Consider the following 25,406-nt stretch of genomic DNA (forward strand, 5'->3'; position numbering starts at 1 on the left):
CCGTGCCCCGTGCAGCTGGCACTGATCATTGTAGGGACACAAAGTGGCAGATGGAGCTTCCACACCATGACCAGGCAGCTGCAGCCCAGCAGGCTCAGCCGGTTGTTTGCTGACATCCCTCTGGCTTTTCCCTTTGGCCCACAGGTGAAAGCCCTTCTTGAAGAGATGTTAGAGAAGTTGACGGATGAGTTTAACCTTGTAGAACTGATGGCAAAGGTGGAGGAGAGGACACCATATGTTGCGGTTGCCTTCCAGGAATGTGAGCGCATGAACATCCTCACCAGTGAGATCAAGCGCTCGCTCAAGGAACTGGATCTGGGGCTGAAGGTAGGAGCTCTCGGTGCTGGCAGTGAAACATTGATGAGTGGAAAAGGTGCTCGGGGAACAGAAAGGGTCACGCTCTGTATTCAGAGCTGCTGGCTGCAAAACTAACTTGACTCCAAGGGGAAGGGTTCACAGATGGATTTCAAATGGCACATTGTCCGCAGGCCGTGAGCGCAGGGTCGCTGGGAGAGGTTAAAGATACACATAGCAATGACTGCTTTTCAGGAGCAGAGACCAGGCACTTCTGTCCACCAGATATTGTAGCACAGCATCAATAAGTCACGCAGAAATTGAGAGGTGGCCCATTTAAAGGTAAGCCAAATAAATCACACCTCTTCACAAAATGTCTCAGTATGGGGGCAACTTGTAACAGACTATTAAAAGCACAAGCTGAGCAGAAATCAAAGGAGAGAACAGTTATGTGTAAGGACACAAAATGTCCAGAGCTTTAAAAGAAAAAGCCTAAAAACTCAAGAGTTTTGGAAGAGAGACAACTCCCCTTGCTGGGTATGAGTCATTTGCTAATAGAGGAGGGTCAGGAGCAGCCCTTCCCTATGGAGATACTGTCCAGGATCGCTCCAGCCACAGCTGCTTCTCCACCCTGGTAAGAAGCTACGCTCTGCTCCAGGAAGGTGACGTCTGTGTCCCTCTGGGTGTGTGGAGAGCAGTGAGGGCTCTGGGGCTGGCAGGGCACGCCAGGTAGGATGCAGATTTCTGGGTTCAGCAGGAGGTGCAAGGGGGCTCTGCTTTGAGGCTGCATTCACTGGCAGGGGAAGTCATCTGCTGAATCCTCTCCCAGGCAGTTGGTGGGACAAAATATAAAAGGCTACTGACTGCCCAGTAGGGGATAACCCAGCAGAGGTCAGACTGCACTGTGAGGACCTGCCTAGCTAAGCCTGGTGCCCTGCAGCAACACCTTGCCTTCACCTTGTCATCCCAGAAGAATTTTCACCGTAGCCAAGTGCTGTATGTTCCTTGGAAAAGCCTAAGTGCAGCAGGGGAATGCTGTCTGAGTTTGCAAAGCAAAGCTGGTGGCTTCAGTGTTACCCTGATGCCTTCCCTGTGTCATTGCCACAAAGTTGCTCCCTGGATGATTTCATGGTGGGAGGCAGCAATTGGAGACATCAGTCACTGGACATTCCCTGTTCCATCATTTCCTGAAAGACAGGCTGTCATCTCATTTCACCAAAGCACTCAGCCCACAAAAATATTTTGCATAACATGGGAACCATCACACTTGAAGGAACTGCAACCGCTTTGCATGATGCTCTTAGCAGAAGAGCTCACAGATGAGCAAGGAGGCCCTGAATGATAACCCCAACCCTTCCATGAGGGCAGTTTTGAAGAGAGATCTTCAAAGGACATGTCTGCAGCATGCACGCAGAGGTGACAGGGCTGGCTCTGGGACCTTAGGGAGCTGTAGCTCCAGAGGGGAAGGACTAGGCTGCTTCTAAATCCCAGCCGTGTTGTGCTGTACACTGTGAACCCAGCAGCCCGGGTCCCTGCTAGCTCAGGAACTTCTGCGTTGCGTACGCTGCTGATGCTTATCGTCTTGATTGGAGAGAGAGACATATCATATACACTTCGTGGTGGCCCAGTATGTACAGTCCATTTGAAAATAGGCTGATATTTATGTAGTCAATTATAAACTGATATCCTTTGTTTTCTAGCATAAGGCAGCGGAACTGAAAATTCTGTTTCCTGAGACAGGTAAACAGAAGTGATTTAGTATTTCAGTGCTGGAGCACCAAACAAGATATAATTGTAACTGTGACAATGTGTAGCAATTAAATTTAATATGGAGAAGAATAAGCTAATTTAATATTGGTAGGGAGAATGAGCGGATGCATGGGCTTAAATAAACCACAGACAAACCACAGAAGTCAGGCAATAACAGAGGGTGCAAATTTCTCCCCCAAACCCTGCCACAAATCATGGCAGGGAAGTGAGATGGTATCTGCAGAAAAGGCACCTCTAATGACTGTGGAGGTTGGTCCCGACAGCCTCAATACCTGTGGTGTGATTCAGTGGCACCACGGGGCCAGGACTTAAGAACTACTAAAAGCAGATGAGTAGCAGTACCATTTTGTGTTAGCATCTCTTCATCTGGTGTGTGCTTCACAGACAAATTTGACGGGTCTGAGATATCACCTGTGGGCAATTCTTGTGTACCTGCAAGCAAAGGTTGCACGTGGGTCCCTGCAGAGCTGAGTTAGAGGTCGTGCATGACCTGTGCTGCTGCCCATGCCTTGGGTACCACATAATGACCCAGGGATGCTTGGCCCTCCTGTTGGCTCTTTCTGAGGGCAGTGCTACTGTCCTGACTTGACAGCTAGTTCTCATACTCCGTTTGGGAGAGAAATCATTCTTTAATTGTTCCTTCTGAGAGCATCTCCTATGGGAACTGTTGATGCATGATAATCTCTGGGACTGGGAATCTGTACTGACAGCACTCAGAGGAGGGCAGTTTACATAAGAGGAACCACAGACCTCAGAAGAGAATAAATAAAACACAGAGGAAGCAAGTCTTACTGTTTTTAACTGACTATCTGCTAAAAGAAGGCGATTTGGAAATGTCATGCCTAATTTGAATTTTTGAATGATTCATTGTGTCTGTGTAGCGGAAAGTGATTGTTTGGTCCGAAAATAGGAGACATCCCATTAAGGGAAGAGAAATTGCAATAGACTGGTAGCCATCAGAAATAACTGGCATGTTTCATTTCAAAGCCCTTTGTTCTGGATGACTTCGGTGAGACCAGAGGCTGGGCTGAAACTCTTGCATGTTAATGTTGTACCCAGTGTCATTTTTGCAAGAAGATTTTCTATTTTGCAACTTCAGTGAAGGATAAACCTCCACAATTAGGACACCAAATTTTGTAAGGCTAGCCGGGTATTTTGCTGTATCGAGTGAAAATAACCTTAACTAAGAAAACAATTTGTGACAATAGTCTGCTCATCTTGAGGGAATGTCTGCAGGCTGATTAGGATTTCCTTCAAGGATGTCTTTAATGAAAATTGCTCCCAGCATTTTGGGGGGGAAAAATTAAAAAAAAAAAAAAGTAACTTGAATCATTCCTGATGCGCTTTAGTATTCAGCATCTGAAATGCAAATTTATGCATAATTGTATTTGCACAACTGTATGAGATAGCTGCTATAGATGCTTTGAACCCTCACAGGAGATTCCAATGAGTATGCTTGAGTGCGCAGGCTTTAAAAATTGCTTTTCTTAAGCCTTCCTGAGAATTACATTTGCTAATTCATTTGTTTCCTGAAAGTAAAACTAGACATGATATATGGTCATAAGGGTAATGTCTTTAAATCAATTTGACTACTTGCACACATTTTGCAATATTTTTATCCTCTTTGAAACCTTTCCAGGAGTGCAAACCACTTCTGGCTGTTGCTGTTAGAAGCCCCTGTGGCTGCCAGTGTCCCACTGTGGCCAGTACTTTGCCCCTTGAAATTTTTTTTCTTCCTGCATGGTCTGGTCATGGTTTTAACCAGAGACTGGTCCTTTCAGTGTCCAAGCTCTCCTGAGATGGGAGATGATGACCCATGTGACATGAAGGAACTGCAATGGTACTTCAGAGTCTGCCTGCCAACAGAAGTTATTAAATAACAAAGCCGTGGCAGCTGCCCCTGGTGCGGTCAAGTAATTTTGACAGCCTTGTGAAGCTCATTACCAGCCCCTCTGATCAGACCTCCCATGCTTTTTTGTTGGGTAAACTTTAACTGTGCATCAGTAAGTGGTCTTAGTGTGTTGTAGATAAAGGGAAACAGCTCAGGTGCCTAAGGGAGGATGGATGGGGCATGCACTGCCTTTCTATTTCTTTGACACCTAATGGCAAATACCAAAATGAGACATCTTTCATTTCTGTTTGACCCTTGTGCTTGGAATTACCCAGGACTTTGAAGACCTTTCACTGGGTAACCCATCATTTTGAGATTCCCTACAAACGTAAAATCATTGAGTAGAAATAATGAGATGATTTACTGGCAGAGACTTACCTGGTCCCTGCTCACAAGAAATGATAGAAGGCGACGTGTATTTTGAAAGGTGGTTATGATTGTTCCTCATGATTTAGGACTAATTGCAAATAGTCCTGCCTCTACTTTTTCGTTCAACCTTATTTGTTGCTTTTAGCTTCAGAACTGTTAATACCAAGACCATCTTAAAACCTTTGTACACATGATTTTCTCTGTCCATCAGAAATCTATTCTCCATGGGGAAACCCAACAGGTTCAGATGCTTGCTGCCTTTAAAAGCTTACTACTTTTAAAAAGTCATCTCTGGAGCAAAGGTTTAATAATGCCTTGTACCAGTCCATCCTATTGAGAAATGACCATTGCCCAGGGGACTTCTGGATGGGAAACCACAGATTTCTGGTGGTGGTGGGGTAACTCTGAATGGGCACCCCAGGGCTGCAGTGGCTTCCAGGCACGGGGCAGTACAAAAGTGCCCTTAGCTTTGATTTGAATTGGTGCTGGGTGCTGGGGAGGCACATCCCCTCGAAGTACTGCCCTCACTTATTGCTGGACAGAATGCATTTTATTGTGGAAGTTCAGAAACTTTCACAGGAATTTAAAAAGTAAAAGGGAAAAAAGAAAAGATAAGGGTTATAAGTCAAGTGCTAAAAAGCCAAAAGGACTAAAGTGGACGTTTCCAGTGCCCAGATTCAGCTGAAACCCTTTCTTTCCTTTGATAAGACACAGTGTATGGGGCAGATACGCATCCAAGCCCTTTGAGCTGTCATCCAGCAGCTCCGAGTGTTGCATTTGCAACAGCGCGGTTAGCTCAGAGGGTTTCTGTTCTGATGACAAGCTGTCTCCCAAGCTCAGGAGTCTCCAGTCTCTTTGCAGCGCGCTTCCTTGGAGAAAACGCTTGCTACCCCAAGGGTGCCAGCAGGCTTGCTTGCCCTAAGCCTTGATCACTCAGCACTGAGCCCGCTTCCCCTCGTTAGTGCCCGATGCAGCGTGGACCATCATCAGAAGCGCTTGCCATGGCTCTGCCTGGTCTGGCTGGGTGTCTGGCTGTGGGCTTGTAGCCTGTCAGGGTGATCTGCAGATCAGAGCTCTGCAGGACATGGTTGGCACAGGAATAAACTGCAAAGATTTGTAGCTGCTGGACTCTGACAGCCGTTGCTAAATACGTGTTGGGGTTGCTTTAAGCAGATTTCAACTTTTGCTAAAGCTTCATAGATTTTTGTGGCTCCAGTAAAAGGCACCTCTGCTGACCTCATGGCTGGAGGCACTGAAGTCCTGCGAAAGGACAGTTGGAATTTTTTAATGTGAATAGACTGACCCAATTCCCTCACCCTCATTCTCAGCAATGGCTCAACTGATTTCAGTTAATCTTTCCAAAAACACTCAGCCTGAGGCAAAGAGAAATTGTAAGTTGGATAAATTTTGGCAAAGCGATAAGGGGACAAAAGTGAGTATTTATAATTGAAACCAGTGATTAACAATAGCTGTAAGTCTCCAAACTGCTATGGTGTGCTGTAGCCCTCTAGCTCAGCATGGGGCATGCAAATATTTAAATTCTGAAGGACATTATGCACCGGTAGAAGCTGAGCGTGCATTTGCCAGCTTTTGTCTTTGCAGGCTACTTGGCTTGAGCATCCCAGAATCACAGGTTAATTGCTCTGGAGATTGTATAGTCCAGCCCCATGCTCAAAGCAGGGTCAGGTAGACCAGGTTGCCTAGGACCACGCCCTGGTGGGTTTTTAAAACTTTCACAGATGGAGACTGCACAGCTTCTCTGGATAACCTGTTCCAGTGTTCAGCCACCCTCACAGTAAAAAATTTTGTTCTTGTATTTCAATGGAATGTCCTGTATGTCAGGTTGTTCCCATTGCCTTTTGTCCTGTCACTGGACATCCCTGAGAAACATCTGGCTCCGTCTTCTGTGCAGATATTGAAAGGACCCCTCCGAGCCATTTCTTCTTGAGGCTGAACAATCCCAGCACTGGCCCCAGCGTGCCAGAGGTGGCCTGACCAGTGCCGAGCAGAGTGCTGCCATTAACCTGCTGGCAATGCTCCTCCTAATGCAGCCCAGGACACTGGTGGCCGCCTTTGCCACAGGGGCACGTTGCTGATTCATGTCAGCTGCTTGCCCACCAGGACTCCCGGGTCCTTTCCTGCAACTGTTTTCCAGGGAGTTGGTCCCCAGGGTGTACTGGTGCATGGAGTTATTCCTTCTCAGGTGCAACTCTTGGCATTTCCTTCTGTGGGACTTCATGAGGTTCCTCTCAGCTCAATTCTGCAGCTTGTCCAGGTCCCTTAGAATGGCTTTGGGTATCGTTGGTGACCCTGTGGCAAAGCGTAGTGGGGTAGTAGTCTGAGGGCCAGAGAAACCTCAGCAGTCTTTCTGCAGTATCCTGGATTGAAGCTCTCAGCGTGCAGTAGATGTCCCCAGACAGCAAGACAGATTGATAGGTGGAGGTCTTGTCCTCTGCAGCAGGGAGTCACCTACTACTGTCACTGACTGATCTCTCCTGTGCTGCTGCATGGCTCAGGCTCCATCAGCATGAATGCTTTGACAGACAGAGCTCCCAACCTCTCATTCCCTACCTGGGCACTGAACCTGTTCTGTGGCTTTGCATCTGCAGGGAGGACACAAGGTTTGCTCCTGTTGCTGGAAGTCACAAGCTTCCAGCCTTCACCTTCTTCTTCACATTCACCTTCTGGGAGTCTCCCTTTCCCAGGCAGATAGGCGCAGACTCTGCCTGCCTGCCTTTGATGCTGTTTGGAGTCGAGGCTCCTCTTTTAGCTGCATGGTCTCAGGGAAGATCCAGTTGGTCTCTTTCTCATTATCTCTGATGCTAAACAGTTTGCTGGCCTGCTCCTGCAGATCCTGCAGGTCCTCCACCGGCGCACACCTACAGGCAAGGAGAGAGCCTCCCAGCCCCAGGCTCAGTGAGCGGCTCCAGGCACTGCCTGCAGTCCCAGACACGCTGAGCTGCAGGCTCCATCACCAGCTTGGTCTGAGCTGAGGCCTCTGCTGTGTCAGGGACAGCTGATGCGGATGGTGCTGGGGGCAGTGCCCTGTGGCACGTCGCCACCGATGCTAAGCAAGCGTGTGTGAGCCCGTCTGTGTGCCCTCTGTGCAACCTGCTGCACAAACTGCTGCACCTCCTACTGGCGTCTCTTAGCTGTCCTTTCAGCATCCAGGCATCTCTCCCTTAGATTTAATGTAATTTCAGTTGAATGCAGCAGGAATTTTCTTAAGTTTAAACTAGCAGACACTGGGGACTCTCTGCAGAACACCAGAAGTTCAGGAGGGGTGCATGTTACTGCTGTGCAGAGCCCCTGTTTGGCCATGCAGTGATGTTCCAGCTCTTCTCCTGCCTGGGTGAAACTGATACAGGTTTCTGAAAGCTTTAAAAAAATTAATTGCTGGATAAAGGAAAAGTCAAACCTCTCTCTCTATCTCACTTGGCTGAATCATATCTTAATTTGTTGTGTGTTTCCCTGCTGTGAAAGAAACTGTGATTACATTTGCAGGCAACATGTGAAGTTAGAAAGAAAGACTTGTTCTGCAAAGTAATAGAGGAGGAGAGGTGTGAGGGAAAGTGGAGGAGAGGAGGGGGATAGGACTGGACATAATAAACATTTGGACAGTTTTAGAGTAAGTCATCACAGACTCCAGTATCCTGCCCTGGCAGCCTGAGTAAAAACAGCTTTGCACCTCCGAAAACCTGCCCTGTAAAGATGGTCAGTCCATGAGAGAAAACAGAAGCAACGCTGGGACAGCCGAGGGAAACCCATGCTCACTGTCACTGTTTTGCAACTTTTCCTCCAAGTAGTATTTTTACAGTAGGGAAGATGAGGATGCAGGAATATGCAATAGAAGGTGTTCATGAAAACCCAAAACATGAAGAAATCCCCAGTACGTGAACACCAGTGACTGTGTAGGATGCTGTGCTCTTCCACACTTCCTAGCTCAGCTTCTGCTTCCAGTCTGGCTTTGTTCAGGTTAGAGTTTCCAGTGCTAATTACACCCTTTCTCACTCAGGGAGAACTGACCATGACAAGTGACATGGAGAATCTGCAGAATGCCCTCTTCTTGGACATGGTGCCGGAGTCCTGGATAAAGAGGGCTTACCCTTCCACAGCCAGCCTGGGCACGTGGTTTGCTGACCTCCTCACTCGCATCAAGGAGCTGGAGGCGTGGACAGGAGACTTCTCTTTACCTGCCACATTGTGGCTTGGTGGCTTCTTCAATCCCCAGTCCATCCTGACAGCCATCATGCAGTCCGCAGCCCGAAAAAATGGGTGGCCTTTGGACAAGATGACCTTGCAGTGCGATGTGACAAAAAAGAACAGAGAAGATTTTGCCAGTCCTCCTCGGGAAGGGGCATATGTCCACGGTTTGTTCATGGAGGGTGCGCGCTGGGATGCACAGGTGAGCTCACCAAGGCTCTCGTGTTGAGAGAGAAGCCGCAGATGTTAGGCTTTTGTGGGTCAGTACTGTGCTCTGGGGAACTTTGCAGCCCGGACAGGTGCTCATCTAAACTAGTCATTTGGGGTGCCTTGCAGGAGTGGGGAAGATGTGAACCATGGCTGCAGGCTGGGGTGGGTATCGAGGTGGCTGGATGAATCGCTCCTTGGAACTGTCTGTTCCATGGCTGTGAGGGGAGCTCAGGGTGGCCAACTTGCAGTGGTACATCTTGTTTTTACAAAGTGAATCGCAGCTTCAGTGTATGTTGACTAAACTGTGGTCAGTACTTGCGGTGTTACTACAGGCTTTAGAAAATGTGGGGTCCTCTCAGGGCTGTGTTGCCCTTGCACCTTCATACGGTTGTGTTCTCAGTGCTGCCTCCAAAAGCGGCGGGGCAGACTTTTGCAGCATCACTGCTCTGTTGCCTCTTTAGCAGCAGTGGGGAGAGAGGAGAGGACTCTGATTTCCTACGCCTTTATGTTCCCAGAGCTGAATGGATGGGATGTGCCAAATCCAGACCACTGTCGGGTGCTACAGGATGTCATCTGCATAGATAGGGTTTGTGACCAGAAATTAATCACATCCTTTAGCCATCCCCTTAGGGTGCTAAATACAGCATGCATGAAGTCTCTGTGGTCCATGTGGACTCAGGCTGATGTCTCAGCAGGGGGTCAGGCAGGGTAGGCTGGTTCTGGACAAACAGAACAGTGTGGGTGGCTCTTGCTCTTATTCTTTCCTCTGCTGGATGTGGCCCAGTACCTTTCAGTTATAGCACAGCCAGCCTCAGAGCAGCCCAGGTAGAACCATACCCACCAGCCGGGCAGCCGAAGGGGAGCAGCATGCTTGCTGTTTCCTGCCCATGTAGCTGTCGGTGCCCTTCTCGCAATGCACCTCTCAGAGCAGCATCCTGGAGGAGCACAATTGTCCCTGTCATTCCTTCTGACGGTTGTCAGCTGTTAGCAAGGCAGTCTGCAGAGCGGGAGCCATTAGGCTGACAAATCCCCACTGGGCTTGGTCCTCCGAGGTGCCGGGCCCGTGGTACCATGGCTCCTGGGCTGTGCTGCCCCTGAAGATTAGGTGACAGTGATTCATGCAGCTCCTCTGGGCAGCCACCTCGATGCTCCTGCTGCCAGTAACCTGCGACAGTGAAGGCTGGTCAAAGTGGGTCACCCAGAACTTACTTATCTGTGTCAACTTTACTGTCTTGCAAGAAGAGGCTTCTGTTTCAGAGGCAGTTCTTTAGAGCCTTAACCTTGAGGATCCTCCCTTATGTGTTGTGGGGCTCGGTGGTAGGGTGCTGAGGAGAGAGGCCATGCTTGCCATATCCCATCCCAGCCTGACCTTGCAATTCAGCTGGAATACCCTCCGCTTATTTTTCAGCTCCCTCTCTGCACTAGTTTTCCATGAAGGATAGGAAACTGGGCAAAGCTTTGAACTTACCGACTGATGGCATCCAGTGCATTTTATCCCAAGTCCTTGGGAAGGTCAAAGCTCCAGGCTGTTTTTCTCTCTGGAAATTGGTCAATGTGTGCATTGGGTCTGGACAGCCACAGACAGCCAGGGACATTGGAAAAAGCTCTGTCAGAAGATTGCAGTAAAGATCTCACATGGGTATAAGGTCAGGTCTCCTGCCTCCATGGTTTTGGCTCTGCTCATAGCAGAAGTCACAGCAGCAGAGGAGAGCCCAGCCCATCTCCCCAGCCCTGGTCCTACAGTTCTCTGCCTTGTTCTAAGCCTTCGGTGTGGCTATCTTACAAACCCCTTGAATTTTACAAAAATTCCAGGTCTTCCACATCGAATACCCCACTAAAAACAAGTTCCAATGACCGCTGCTATGCTTTCCTTTACTATCGTTACCACCATTACTGGACAATATAATAGTCAGACGGCTGACTTCTGCCTAGGTTTTGCCCATCCATCCCCAGGTGGCAGTAGAAGTGAAGAGTGAGAAATTTTGGTGGTGCAAAGTCAGAAATCTTTTGAGAACTTTTGAGAACAAGGCTTATCCCCTTCGCCTCTCTCCAATAACTTGTACAGGTGATTGCATTCAGCAAAGAGGTTTGTCTTCAGAGACCATCCAGACTTTAGTAAATGGCTTTTTCTGGTTACATTTTCCGTGTGATTGAAAGATACCGAGCAATTACATTTATAGAACCATTCATAATCTTTGGGTATCATGCTTCAATTTATTTCAGAAAGGAAAAGAATATTTTCGTATGTTGCTGCTCACACTGAAATATCATTTCCACCTAGTGGAACTATTCATTTTACCTGTAATCCAGTGAGCACCAGTATATATTAATGGATGCAGCATTTTTAAAACAGGTGCACAGTTCTTTTGGGTTGTACACTCCTTCCAAATTAATCCTCTCCTGAGTGGCAGGTCATATTTAGAACTACTCTGGGGATCACATCCACTTTTAAAAGAATATTTCACATTTAGATTGTGCCTCCAAAAAAGGAAAAGGTCCCTTTATGTTCTGCTGCTCCCATTTTTCTATTTATTTAAACATTTATGTTTGCCCTTGGGTGTCTTAAATTTATAAAACATTCATTACAAAACAGCAGGCAGCTATTAGATGAAATGAAGCCAAGCAGGTTATTTTGAGTCCAAATGATCTGTTGCTGTTGCACTGTTACAGTCAGTGGGACTCAGTGAGAGACAGTTTGACTGGTGCCACTATGAGATATTTTCTCTTAAGCCATGGGAGATTGCTGATTGATTCCTGGCTTTCTTGCTTCCAGCAATGGAGAGCCAAAACTGATGCCAAGTGTGGGCCCTGCTCCTTACCAAGGGCAGTGGACCGTGACAGGACAAGGGGAGAGGTGGGTTTTGCCCCACGAGGCTCTGCCAGGTGCAGACAGCACATCACCTTGTCCTTGGCTGAGACGCACAGCGTGCTGAGCAGGGGCTTAACACTGAGGGCACCGTGCCGCCTTTGAGCTGCACCAGCTGTGGGTTCTGTGTGCTTTTTAAAGCTAGTCCCGTGTGAAGCACCAGTCTTAAACCAGTGGAGAGGCTTTGAAGGCTGCATCTGTGTGGCAAGGAACAGTCGCGTTTGTTTGGCTTTCAAAAACTTTGGGAACAGTTGCACAGCACTTGTTTTCATCTGAGATGCTCCCAGCAGTGGATGCAGATGAAAACAACATCAGTGTGTCACCCAGCCCTGACACAGCCCAGTTCTGGTGCTACAGTCCCAAACCACAGCTTGCCACGTTCTTCTGCAGAGGCACCAGGTACCTCAGGTCTCATGCATCAGAGGTTGAAATTTTTCCCAGAGGGGGTGAGCTGGGGCATCATGTGAAGCCTTTTCCTGCAGATGTCAGCTGTCAGTAATGTCCATGTATTTGTGAGCTCTGACAGCGAGAGTAGGATGTGGCTCAAGCTGAGGTCTCCAGTGATAAACTTACGATGCAGCCATGGAGGGGACACTTGCAAATTGTGCTGTGAACAGGCAGTCTCTTATTTATGGTTGTTCTGAAAAATTAATAACTTGGCAAAACCTTTTCCAGCTGCATCTCAACTCTTAAACTCCTCTGATAAAAATTCCTTTTTCGGTTGGCTCTACTGAACAGCACTTCGTTAGGTAGTCTTCACTGCGTGCTCCATGGATGCCTCTTTTGCTCATTCCCCACACCCAGCTGAAGCCACTCACCCCAGCAATTTTTGGACCACCTTGGAGTGATGTTCCCTGCTGCCTGCGCAGTTGGTTAGATCACCAGCTCCCCTTCTCTGCAGGCAGAGGCAACCCTACCTGAAAGACAGCCAAGCCATGCTGAAGGTCTTCAAGCCAACTGACCCTAGATCAGCTGTGGTGCGGGTGCGGCTGTGCTGCTAACACCCCAACACGCAGTGGGGTGGGAGGGGACATGGCCAGATGCTTGCGCCCATCTATGAGCATCCCTGGCTTGTGACAGCTTTTCTGTGTCTTTGGGCCCATCCATATGTGGCAGCACAATACATCTGCTCTTCAAATTGCCTGTTGAGAAGCCAGGACAAGCAGAAGTGAAGAATTCTTTAAGATCTGAGGCCTGAGCCTTGAGGCACAGAACAGTGGCGTTTTACCAGGTGTGCTGTGCCAGTAGTTAGGGAAAATCGCTTTCAGAGCACAATTAATTTCTGATGATGAGAACGATAAAAAATGCAAATGAAAATCAGCCCAGACATAACAAAATTATATGTTCCATAGAGATATCTCAGGAAGATTTCAACTCTTGTTAGCCCAGAAATAGGTAGCATATATCTTGGAAATTTGATTTGAATAATCGTCAGCAGTAAAAGATCTGATCAAAATTGAGCCTCAGAAATGAAAGATGTGGATTTAAAATAGCACATAATAATATTTGATAAATAGCATCTTTGCAAGGTATTATAAGAATTATGTAATGTTTGTTCAGCATGTTGGAAATATAAAATCCTAAATCAGACTTGGATTTATTATAGCTTAGTATAACAGATGGCATTAGTACAATTAAACCAAGGTGTGTTGCAAGAGGAATTATTTTTCTTCTCTGATTTGCAAAACCAAATAAACTACCAGAGAGGTTGAATCTCATCCCTCAACTCTGATCTAAGAGTATTTGAAATAATAATATGTGAAGCTAAGCTGCAGTGAGAGGCAGTTTCTTTAGCACTGAGAAGTTTTATTTCCATTTCTGTATTTGTTTCCATTTGGTCTCTCTAGCCTCCATTAAGAAATTTTACAGGTTTTCCTGGAAATTGATTGATGTGTAGGGGATTTTATTGCCAGAAAGAGAAAGGGAAGCTGCCAGAGAGACCCAGATTAGAGAACCAAGCCACTGATTTCATGCCCTGACAGCATACTATCCTTCTCCTGGGTCGGGCAGCCTGCTGAGTGAGAGCATTGCTTTGGAGAGGATCATATGGACTTGTTGTTTAATGATAATATTCCCTCAGGAACAGTCGTGGATCCCCTTTGCTGGGGGGAGCACCTGTGGGAGTGGAAACAAGGCTGTGGTGCCTTTTGGGGCCACACAAAGCACTGTGTGCGTTCATTGCCCACCCAAGTGTATCCCAGGCCATGCCCAAATTTTGGTGGTGTGGTGGGACACTTACTTGGTGCCTTTTAGAGTCTTCTTAAGCGAGCGTTGTTCTCCATCCTGAACCATGTTCAGGTGTCCACGACTGGTCCTAGCACAAGCAGTGCTCCCCACAAGGTGCTTCTGGTCTGGCGAAACCCTGAGTAAGAGCTAAATGAGGATGATGTGGTGGGACAGCCAGGAACATCGCTCCCCTGCAGAGTCCAGTCAGGTGTGTGAGGGTTTGAGCATCTGGGGAGGGCAGGCATCTGTACCCTTGGGATAAGCTACGCCTGAGGGAGGCTTCTGATAAAACAGGGCAGGTGTGTGATCCGGACTCTCCTTACCTCAAATAGACTCACCCACTCCCTTGGCCTCAGAAAAGGTGTTTGCACTTCCCCAGAAAGACCAGCTTGTATAAACATTAGAGAGGATCATGCGTATTGGGGTACACCTGATGGATATCTTGGAAATCCAGCTAAGACTTGGTCTTCTCTCCTTTGTAGGCTGGGATAATCACAGATGCCAGGCTCAAGGAACTAACGCCGGCCATGCCTGTCATTTTCATCAAAGCTATTCCTGCTGACAAACAAGATACCCGCAGTATGTACCCGTGTCCTGTATACAAAACACGCCAAAGAGGGCCAACTTATGTGTGGACTTTTAACCTTAAAACTAGAGAAAATCCTTCCAAGTGGGTGCTCGCTGGTGTGGCATTGCTGCTGCAGATCTAGGCTCACCAGCGGAGCACCTCATTTGCAAATCCCTGATGATGTTTTTCTCAGACAATTTCAAAAATAATATCCTGAGATTGAACCCAGGCTCCATCCCTCTGAGCACTGGGCACCCAGCCTGAAGAGAGCCTGCAAGGAGGTGAGAGAGGTGCAGGGGGGGCATGTGGTCCAGATTCTTGGCTGCTGTAAATCAATATCCTCTAATTCCTATACTGCTGCCCTGGAGCACTGGGAGGTCCCAACTCAGAGCCAGATCTTCCACACCCAGAGAGTGCTAAGCTCATGCTGAATGTAATGTTTATTTCTTTGGTGATCCAAAGTATTTTTAAAGTCAGTAGCTTTCTCCAAAATCCTTAGATAGTCCAGTGACCCGTGAGATTCTTCAGGCCTTGTTCCTTTCTATACATGAGTGTTTCTTTGTCATACGTGTGATGTCAAAAGTTGTGAGATCATTAGTTGTTGTTGATGTAAACTCTTTATTGATGGTATTCCCATAAATTTTAGAAACATTGAAAACAGTGTTAATATCCAATGTGCTTAATATGATCGGCAGTAAAAATGCACCACAAGGATTTAAAGAATAGTTCATAATGATAGAAATTTACTAATAAAAATAATTACTCCTGAATTAGTCTTTAAAAATTGCCTGCAGGCCTGTATTATATGTTTGCTCCTCGTATGGAGAGTACATGCAGGGTCACGTGGGACAAACGTGGACATCTGGATAGCTGCATTTGTAATTACGAATGGGGTGGGTAAGAACTGCTGGGTTTTTAGAGCAGAAAGCAGAGAGGGGGATGACTGGGGTGCACATTAGCTTAAGAAGCCAGGCAGAGCATCGCTCTGAGCAGCAGAAGCGGAGCACTGGGGAGCTGGGAATCGTGAGAGGTTGGGTTGGCTGCCTGGGGAAGTGGGGCTGTGCCATGCGCTCTGTGCAGCCTGCAGCGCTTCGCCGCGCAGCGCAGGACCCAGCCTTGCGCTGGTATTTGCTGTTTCTCTTCCGCATCAAGCATGCAGCATCCTTCTGCCCCTCCCCATGCAAGCAGCCGTGGGGTTTTCACCTGTGGGGTTCAGTGCCATCTCTGCACTCCCTGCAGGTATCAGCCTGTGTGTCACAGGCAGGCGGCGTAGGATGGAAGGGGAAGATGGCAGATGTGCGCAGGATTTGGTCTCGGTGGAATTAGCACGGATGAGCACCTCCAAACTTTCCCACCCTAACCCAATGCCAGGTTACAATCTCAGGGCCAGACTCAGGTCTCCAGCAGGGATGGTGACCCTCCTTTGGGAACACTACAAACCCTGTTACTCAGATGAATCCCCAAAGTCAATGAGCACCTCGACAAACATCACCTCACTGTGAGAGGTCCCTGCTTGCCAGGGCTGAGGGGGAAGGGGAGGATCATCAGCCAGTTCTGTTTCCACTGCCTATATGGTGGCACTGGAACTTCCAGGATCCTGTTTCCAGGCAGCTGTGGGGTTCATAGGGTGGGAGTCCACAGCCTGGAGAGACCTGCAGCTCTGCGTGAGTCACCTCAAACTGCCCTGATACTTAGTGAGGGACTTGGTCCTCCTGCCTTGTCCTGCACTAGTTGTCAAAGAGGGGTCAGGTCTGGCTCTCATTCCATAGAATCAGAGAATCATTTCAGTTGGAAAAGACCTTTGGGATCATCAAGTCCCACCGTTAATTCAGCATTGCCAAGTCCATCACTAAACAATGTCCCTAAGCGCCACATCTACCTGTTTTTTAAACACCTCCAGAGCAACAGCCTGGGCTATTCCCTTGCCAGCTGAAGAAGAATGGGATGTTGACAACAAAATGGATCCAATTGTTTTATTATATATATATCTTCCTGCATAATTCACCAGTTCGGCAGGCAGGGTAGTGGGGAGATATTTATAGATACTAGAAATGTCATCAGGGTGTTCATTCTTCATCCTTTGAAAATCATCACAGGAAAGAGTTGGCTGCAAAATGCTACAAGAGGATGGTGAATAATTTGCTGCTTTAGGGGGAGAAAACTGACAGGCGTGAGATTTTCCAGCCATATCTGACTAAACCAGGCAATTAAATACAGCTGGCCAGGCTATTCTTTAGGGGTGCTGCATTAGTCAGAGATGAACATTTTCTGTTTGTGAGCTTTTGGAGATAGCTGCCCACTTGGCACTTCCAGTGCTCTCTTTCCTTCCCACTCTTTGCCCTTGTTTGAGTGGAAGGGACTGAGTGGTGAAGAGCCCCATCCCCATCCCCAGCACAGCCTGATGCTGAGGCTCTGGGGCTGGCAGAGCTGCAGCATTTGAATGACATCCAAGGCAGAACTGAGGTTGATGTGGAAGAGGGCAGGCAGGGCTGGCAGCAGGGCAATAGGGCAGTAGGACAGTTCAAGGCAGTTTGGCAGCAGGGACCCATGTGGTTGCTCATTTTTAAGGAAAGCTGGAAACCCTGGGAAGTGACTTTTCCATCACTGGAACAAGACTCCTGAGACAAGTCTGTAGGACCAGCCCTGAGGCTGCTTTCCTGCCCTACAGACCCCTCAGCCCTAACCCCTCTCCTTCATCCCAGCTTTGCCACTCACCTCCCCAGCCATGCTGCAACCCCAACCCTTCCTCCTCTGCAAAACCCAACACTGGCAGTGAACTGAGTAAACACAAAGATTTAAAAAAGCAGGTAAGTGTTTCTGGGCCAAAGAAATGCCTCTTGCAAGCAGAGTTTTGCTCCTGAAGGCAGAGGAGCCCTGTGGTCACCAGCTCCTCGGTGTTCAAACACCACCCTCCAACCAGGGAATTGCTGCGTGGAGGACCTGAGATTTAGCTGGAAACTGGGGAAAGTGAGATGTCAGGGTTCTTTATGCAAAAAGTAGCCACTTTTCTTTAGGTTGACTTTTCTTTTAGACCAAGGTGATCTCTCTCACATTTCACCATCCCCCACTGACCAGACTGTGTCTGCTGCTGCTTGTGTCCTCCCTGAGCACCCACCAAAAAAACAAGGGTGAGACCCTCCTAACCATCTCAGGAAAAAGGTCCTCCAGCACTTTGTCAAAGTGCTGAGTACCAGCAGGAGCCAATGCAGCTAGCCGCCCATGGTGGGGTTGAGGACCCAGGTGCTTCATCCTCCAAGTCATCTGCCACTGATTATGCTGGGGGGATGGCACCTTCTCCTGGGAAGAAGCCGTTCAGCCCCTCAAGGCAGGACCTGGTGATTTCAGAGAGTGGGGTGATCCACTTTTCTGGCTGAAGGAAGCTGTGTGTCTTTGTATGACTTGCAGCAGGTCGGAGCCTGGAGCACAGCTAAAGCCTGTGACAGGAGACATACGTGTGCGGCTGTACAGGGTGGGCATTTTCCAGCTGCAAAGGAGTTACTGCTAGAACCGTATGTGTTTGGGCAAATCACATATCAGTTTTTTGCCAAGGAAAAATAAGATAAAAAATGTGTCCTTTTTGTTTGCATTGTCCCAGCTTTGCCCCTTTTACATCAGCAGGAAGCTCTGAATGCAAAATCAGCCCAGACTATCATCCCCTGAGTGCTGGGCTTGCTCACCAGCTGAGCTTTCAGCACAACCTCCGTGTGCCCTGACTTTAGGCCCTGGAAAGGTAAGTGTCACCATTTGAGTTAGTGTCTGGGCCTACTCTATAGCCAGCAGAAAGAAATGGGTTCAAGTCGTGAGTGATTTGTCTGACCCATCTTAGTGATTTCATGGTGAGGTCAGGATCTGCCCAAGCGCCCTGAGTCTTTTAGCCAACTGCACTTGAACCCCAGGAGTCACCAGGTCCGGCTGGGGTGGGGAGCTTTCTTACACTTAAGGTCAAGTCTGTGTGTCCTTCTCTTCTGCTCAGGAATTCAGCCAGATCCTGCATCCTGTGCTTTCACGTGCAAGGCCAGGTCCGGGATGCCCAGAAGAGCCCAGACTAGTTCTCATCCTTTCTGTGCATCTCTGCAGCTGCTGACACTGCACAGCACCCTGTGGGGCTGCTTTGGGTCTGGCTCCTCAGGTCTGTGGTCAATTAGTTAACTCCAGACTGGTGATATTTCCAAAAGGATGAAAGCAAAAGGAGGAAAATTGTGCTATTGAACACTTTAGCATTAGGTAAAATTGAATGAACTCTCCCAGGACAGAGAAATGGCTTTTCCATAGCCTGGGAGTGTTGTACCTGCTGCAAATTATAATTGGCAGAAGAGCACACTTCAAACTAAAGTCTTCACAAATGCTTTGTAATTGTGTCCCATATTTGGGGGTTAACTAGCTCCATTCTTCTGCAACTGTTTCTCACAGAGCAAAGGAAAATGTAGACCAGACAGACAAAAGGAGAACCTGGTTGGTAGTCAGTAGATTGGTTCCACTGGGGCAAATTTATTGTAACTGCTATTGGGCACTGGCAATGCCCAGTGATGCAAATTCTGCATGTATCACTGCTCAATTATTTACAGAACAAAACTAGCTGTAATGCATTAGCTAGATGCATTCATTTTATAAAGTGGCATTAATACATTTAATTAGCAATGGCTTATTTAATTCATGTCCGTTATTATGCATTGGTTTTTAAATGACTGTAATTGCCCCAACAAATCTACAAATATATTTACCTTGTTAATGGTTGTGAACCTCATTTAAAAAGCTTTTAGACTGTAGATGATGTTACGGAGTTATAAGCAGTCCTTCTAATTTGAATACTAGTGTGCCTGTTAGTGCAGAAGGATTTTTGTTTGAGGCTATAAATACATTGTCTAAAGGTCTCAAAACTCACTTACTTGTGTGCAAACTTTAAAGTTCACTTTTAGGACACTCTTAACGCATGCATTTTGATTAGTGGTAAAAGCCAGGAGGCAAACCCCAAGCCTGCATTCAGTATCTTGGTTCAATGTTTCCAGGAGTACGGCAGGAGCTGGGATGGGGGGAGCTGTCAGTGGTGACAGCCCCAGTGTCCGCAACACCCCCAGTTTCTGGGAAGGGCTATTGCAGGTACTGTAGTCTTGCTGCTGAGAATGCTGTCTTGGAAAAGTCAGAATATTTGTAGTATTGTGTGAGGTCTGATGAAAACCACACCAAAGAAAAGTGCCTCATGTCTGTGATGAAAGTTTTGTTCAGGTCAGCCCCCCAGCCCTGAGATCCTGGCGTTTCAGGTATTCACGTGAGAATCTGTCTTGAGACTTCGCATTGGGTTGGAGTAAGGATTTGATTGCTGATCTCCAGGTGCCTGGGGCTCACCACCAGGCTGTTAGGCAGTCAGGAGAGCAAAATGCACGTGGGGATGTCTCTCAGGTGAGAACAACCCAAGCAACTGACCCCAGGTGCAAACTCTTCAGCATGGCACTGCTCCATCTGGCATAACAGCATTGGCAAAGCTCTTGCTCCCATTTCTCAGAGAAAAGTTGGAAAGGTCTTGGGATAATCCAAATACAGAATGGGAATAAAATCCAGGATCTTCCTGACTCACTGCTCAGGGCTGCAGAAACTGCAGGAATTTCTTTTTAGCCCAGAGAACTGGTCTTGGAGGAGTACTGGGGAGGGCTGGGGCTGCAGGGTCTCAGAGCAACTAACACTGAAGCATCCTCCTTCCCTTCCAGCACAAGACACAGGCAAGGGCAATGGGTCAAAACATTAGAGTTTAAAACACCAGCAGCCCTGGAAAGAGCCAAATCCACTGTTACTGATTCCATGCTCTTTTTTCCCACTCAATGGTCCTAAGTTTACATGGATTTTGCACCTACCATTGTTGGCATCCAGAACACACCCCCATGGTCAAATCTGGACCTTAGCAAACGTGCATTAAACCCCTGGCCAATCAGTTTACTATGGACAAGAGATGCACATTGCTTTTTGTGGGCTGCGGTTCTCCTCTGCCTCCCCCAGCACCGAATGTCAGTGTACCTAACTCCAGCTGCCTGCGTAACTCAGCCTTGCTGGTGTCAGAAAGCAGTGGATGATGCTTTGCCAGACAGGGCACTTGGACTTACCACAGAGAGCTGGACAAGCAGTGGGATGTTATGGACTATGTGAGGCTCCCAGGATTTCTGCTGAAGACAAACCCGAGCCCTATGATGCATCATTCACTCGGCTTAACAGAGATTTTACCGCAGGATTATGCTTGAGAGTCATCAAAACACCTGGTCCATGTGGGACTGTGTAAATGGGGAAATTATTATAAGAGATAGGCAGGGTTCAAAGGGCCTTAGAAAATTACACCGCAAATGTGTAATTGTTGAAGTGAAATAAGAGTTTTGCTGGCTGCAGCCTGGCAGATCCGTTGGCTAGATGTGTCTATTTGGTTTCTCAGAATAGAGACTCTGAGCAAAACGATCTTTGGAAATCCTGCCCTGCTTCCCATCTGCCGTCACCGGGTGCTTTTTATGGAACTGGAATGTTAGGATATTGCCTATGCTTTGACTGTGTGCTGTCTACTTAATGAGTGTCTCAATTAATTACGATGATGTTATTATTGGGAAGAAGCAGCAGATAGGAGGAAAATTATTAGATAATGAGAAATAGATTGCTATCTGAGGTGTCCTGCTGAACACAGAGTGGTTTACCTCTCTTCAGAAAGTAATTCAATAACAGGTGGAGGTGATGGATGTCCTTGAGTGATGGGAGGTCTGCTCAGACTGCGGCTGAGAGAAGGTGCTGGTGGTAAACACGTGGAGATGCCTTCACCCAAGGAAGCTGGTACAAGATGAGGTAATCAGTCTTCTAATTGGGGTATTAACCTGGGAAGCTGGGTGACTTGAGCAGAATGTACACAGGAACTGTCCCTCCTTGTGCAGACCCAAATGTTCCCAGTCTCACACCAGCCTCCTGGGCAGGAGTCCCCATCTGTGCCACATCTGAGTGTCACATCCCACGGTGCCTCGCCAGCTGTGCCACCAGCCCCTCCAGGGAGGCAGCGTGGGCAGGACAGCATATGAGAAGGTGGAGTGGGACATGATGCATCCCGACAGGCCCCTTCTTGCCTGCCCAGTACACCTCCAAGGGCAGACCCAGCTACAGGCAGCACCTGGTCTAGGCTTGTGTTCAAGGAGCCTGGGTGGATGGCAAACCTCTTGCCAATCTCAAACAAAAAGACAGCGTGATGAAAGACTGTCAGAACTGGGTCTTCTGAGCCTTGAGATCCCATATGCACTGGCAAGTGCAGTGGAAGACAATGGTCCGTGGGGGAACGCTGGTCTGTGGGGGAAAAGGGTCATAAGGGAATGATGGGGCTTTGAGTAACGAGGGGCCATGGGGGAATGGTGGGCTTTTCCCCTCCTAGGGCTGTGGGAGGACCGGTCATCTGCATCCTGCCCTGCTGGGATGGGGATGGTGCATTCTTGCTCCAGGCAGAGGAGGAGATCACGCTGCCATGGAGAATGTCACACCTGCTGTTACAACCCGGGAGGAGGGAGTGCTTAATATTGTTATGACCACTTTGCGTGCCTCAGTTTCACCAGTGTGCCTTTTTGCACCTGGGAGGTGAGCGTGTTAACAGCCCCTTTGGCAGGGTCAGCGTGGAGGCAGGTGAGCCTGCAGAGCTGTGTGCTTTGGGATGGATCAGGCCCTGCGGAGCTGAGCGCGGCTGCGGCGCTGCTTCACTGCCAGCACGGGCGTGAGGCTTAAAGGCAGCAGAGGTGCAAGCTGAGAAAATGTCAGTGTGGACACAGACCCAGGGGCTCGGGGCTGCCTGGGTGTGTATCACCGATGAGGATGCTGCTTGCTGCACTGCAGGTCCCCGCTGTCCCCGGGGACAGGAGCAGACTGGCTGCCAGCGGTTCGGGTTGCTGCTTACACTAATCCCCCCAAAGCAGCTGAGGTTTGGACTGGCAGAAGCAGGGGAGGGGGGGAGCTTTCCCCAAAACCCTTTCTCAGCTGGTGATTAACCCTCCTGGGCTCAAGGGTGCAGGGGAGACCTGCCCCAGCTGTGTCTCACTCCCTGCAGGTCCCAGGTGCCCATGGAGCCCAGGGCTGCCCTGGGACAGTGGCTTGGGAGCTGCCTGGGGGCAGGATGGTGGAGGTGTGCTTTCAGGCAAGGAGTGGCTCATGCACCTTAAAATAATGGCTGGATCTGCTGACGGAGAGCTGATAATTTTCTTGTGAGGCTTGGGCAGGCTGGCTCTCTGCAGCCAGCTCATACAGCTCTGTCACCACCACTCTGCTGGGAAACCAGGGACAGACCATGTCTGCTTCACAGCGCTACAAGCATCTCACCACCGCATCCCGAGCACCAGAGGAGAGAGGGAGCCCTGAGCGATGTCCCCACATGCAGGCACTAACAAAGATGTTGTGAGTCAGGGGTCGCACTAGATGCCCATGACCCCTGTCTCATCTGCAGTGTCCCATGTGTCAGGGTGCCCCTGAGCTGGGTTCTGAGCTGCAGTGCTGGGGGACGCACGGGCTGCAGTGGCAACACTAGCATGTCAAAAACTCCTTGTGTCCCGTCCCAGGCCACGCTGCGTGGCACCCATGCTGACCAGGCTCTGTGCATTAGAGCATCTTGCTCTTCCAGTCCTCCAGTGTGCCACCACCGTCCCACCGAGACCATCACCCAGCACCAGGTGGCTGAGCTGGCTGTTTGACACAGCTGTCCTCCCACCTATGTGTGTACCCATGATGGGGCTGGTGCTGCAAGTGGCATGGTGAGGTGCTAAAGGGGAAGATGCTCCCCATGCACAGCTGAGCACAGCTTTTGGAGATGTGGGAGACCCCTGAGGCTCAGGGTTCTGGTTTTGCCTGGCACATCTTGGGGGGGGAAACTGAGGGCATTCCCCCTGCACCTCCCTTTAACAACTCTGTGACATTACATGGGTTCCTGATAAGTGATGTGAGGCTGCTTTGAATCCATTAGAAGGTTTAGCTCATGCTTGGACCAGGCTGAGAGCTTGAGATCTGTCAGCTGTTCACCACAAAAGGAACTTATCCTTGGCAGATTTCCATTTGTTACCAAAATGGGGAGACTCCAGCACCCTTCCTGCCACTCAAGCCCCTCTGCTCTGCCCGGCGAGATCCTCCCATCCAGGGAGCATTTCTCACTGCTGCTTGCATAGAGCATGGGGAGAGGAGAGGTGCTGCCACAGCACATGCTGCCTGGGAGACCTGCTGGAGGCCACGAGCAGAAGGCTGAAAGCCTCCTGAGATCCAGGCCTCATTTCCCAGCACAATAGGCACCACTCCGGGCACGAGGGAACAAGGATGTGGATCTGATTACAGTGGAGAAAGATGTTAGCCCTGGAAATTAATTATCTGTTCTTCAAAAGGACTGAGTTCTCCAAATTAATGATAATTATGGATAGAAAATTGTAGAGGTGGAGGAAAAAATGAAAAAAACCTAGAAATTCTTGAAAGAAAGATATTTGGAAGCAAAAAGACACAAGCAGAGAGGCAGTTCTGACTAAAAGCCTAAAAGGTGGATGGTGTTAGCAACTGCAAATAAAGCTAAATGCAGATCAACTGGAAAGGAGAAGGAATTCTTCACAAACCAGAACTGTGAGATGTGGGAAATTGCTCGGGGGAGCTGAAGACACTGGGAGAAAGCCTGTAGCAGGCAAAACTGTAGTCAGTCAGATTCCTTCCCAGTGGGTCAGGTCCCACATCTAAGAGAAGGGAAAACTTCTAGCAGACGTGCGGAAAGGGCAGTTGGGCAGATGAAGCCTGTTGTGGGCAGGTTGACTTCTGTAGCTTCCGCTTTGTGCGCCGTTTGTGGTGTGGGCTTGGTCTCCAGACTGCAGGCATGAACACCTCCAGGGGGATTTGTCCCTGGGCTTTACCTGAACTATGACATTGCATCTAATTTCTAGGATCAGGTGTGGAAGGGCATCCTGGCCCTGCGTCCAGGGGTGATCAAGACAGACACAAACTATGTCCCTTTGCCTGTTCCTGTTTCTTCTGGAGGAAACCTACAAGGATCCACGACATGCTCTGCTTTGGATAGGTAAGCACCAGAGCCTTGTGCTTTAGATGCAGATTTTGCATGTTGGGAGACCCTTGCCTCTGTTTGCTAAAGTAGGGGAATGAATCCCACCACCTGTAGCTAGACAAGGGTGCTAATATCTACTGGGCTTGATGCACTTGGCTGACTTGCCCGTGGCTCTCCCAAAGCAGAATGGAGAATGTTCCTCACCCAGTGCTGTCCACACCTGAGCTGCCCTTGAATGCCGGGACATTTCCAAAGCCCCCGAAGTACGTGAACAGCATGAAAACGCCACCTGGGATGACCAAACTAGATGAGGTGCTTAGCAAGACAGCACAAATGAAAGGCCATATGGAGCCGCTCTAAAGCAGAATTAAATGACAGAGAGAGAATTATTGCCAGACTTTGAGACTTTATAGGATACGGGTCTTGTCAGATGAACAAATGATGCAATTACAGGTTGGGCTGACAAAGGTAACTGCATAGGCGTAATAGAGCTGTTCCACAGGAGGCATTTCATTTAATAATGCATAATTTGCTAATAAAATTTTAGTTCAGGACATGCAGAGTGAGGGGGTGGGGATGGCTACTTGGCTGATATTAGGAGGAAGGACTCCCCCAGGGATCATGGTCCTGGTGTGCTCTCACGGTAGGGTGATTTTCTTCGCTTCTGCTCCCCATCCCTGGAGATAGGTCATCACAGGACAATTTCCAGAGATGAAACCATCCCCATTTTGACTGTGTGCAATTCACTCAGTCCTCTGTCTCCCGTGCTTTAGCCCAAAGTGTGAATTGGCTTCTCAGGGAAGGTGCTTCCAAGGCTAATTAGAAGAACCAATCCTGGCTCCACTTGGGGATCACAGTGGAGCCAGCACCACGTCATGTTCAGCAAGCTGTTTGCTTGACCACAGGTCTTTGATCCTGCCCCTTCTTTGTACCAGCCAGGCTGGCTTTCTTATCTGTTGGCTTTTGGGAGTCATTTGTTCCCAGATTTTTT

General features: G+C 48.6%; 1 protein-coding gene across 1 annotated transcript in view; it reads left to right on the top strand.

Moving 5' to 3' along the window:
- Window positions 1-15,226, top strand: part of DNAH9 (dynein axonemal heavy chain 9) — a 186,292-nt gene extending 171,066 nt beyond the window's left edge. Inside the window, exons 67-69 of the mRNA XM_056342836.1 lie at window positions 145-327; window positions 8,340-8,729; window positions 14,312-15,226. Coding sequence (XP_056198811.1) covers window positions 145-327; window positions 8,340-8,729; window positions 14,312-14,539 — 801 coding nt within the window. The 3' untranslated portion in view covers window positions 14,540-15,226. The remainder of the gene's footprint in view (window positions 1-144; window positions 328-8,339; window positions 8,730-14,311) is intronic.
- The last annotated feature ends 10,180 nt before the right edge of the window (window positions 15,227-25,406 follow it).

Source organism: Falco biarmicus, chromosome 1 (genome assembly GCF_023638135.1).
Source record: "Falco biarmicus isolate bFalBia1 chromosome 1, bFalBia1.pri, whole genome shotgun sequence".
Classification (NCBI taxonomy): domain Eukaryota; kingdom Metazoa; phylum Chordata; class Aves; order Falconiformes; family Falconidae; genus Falco; species Falco biarmicus.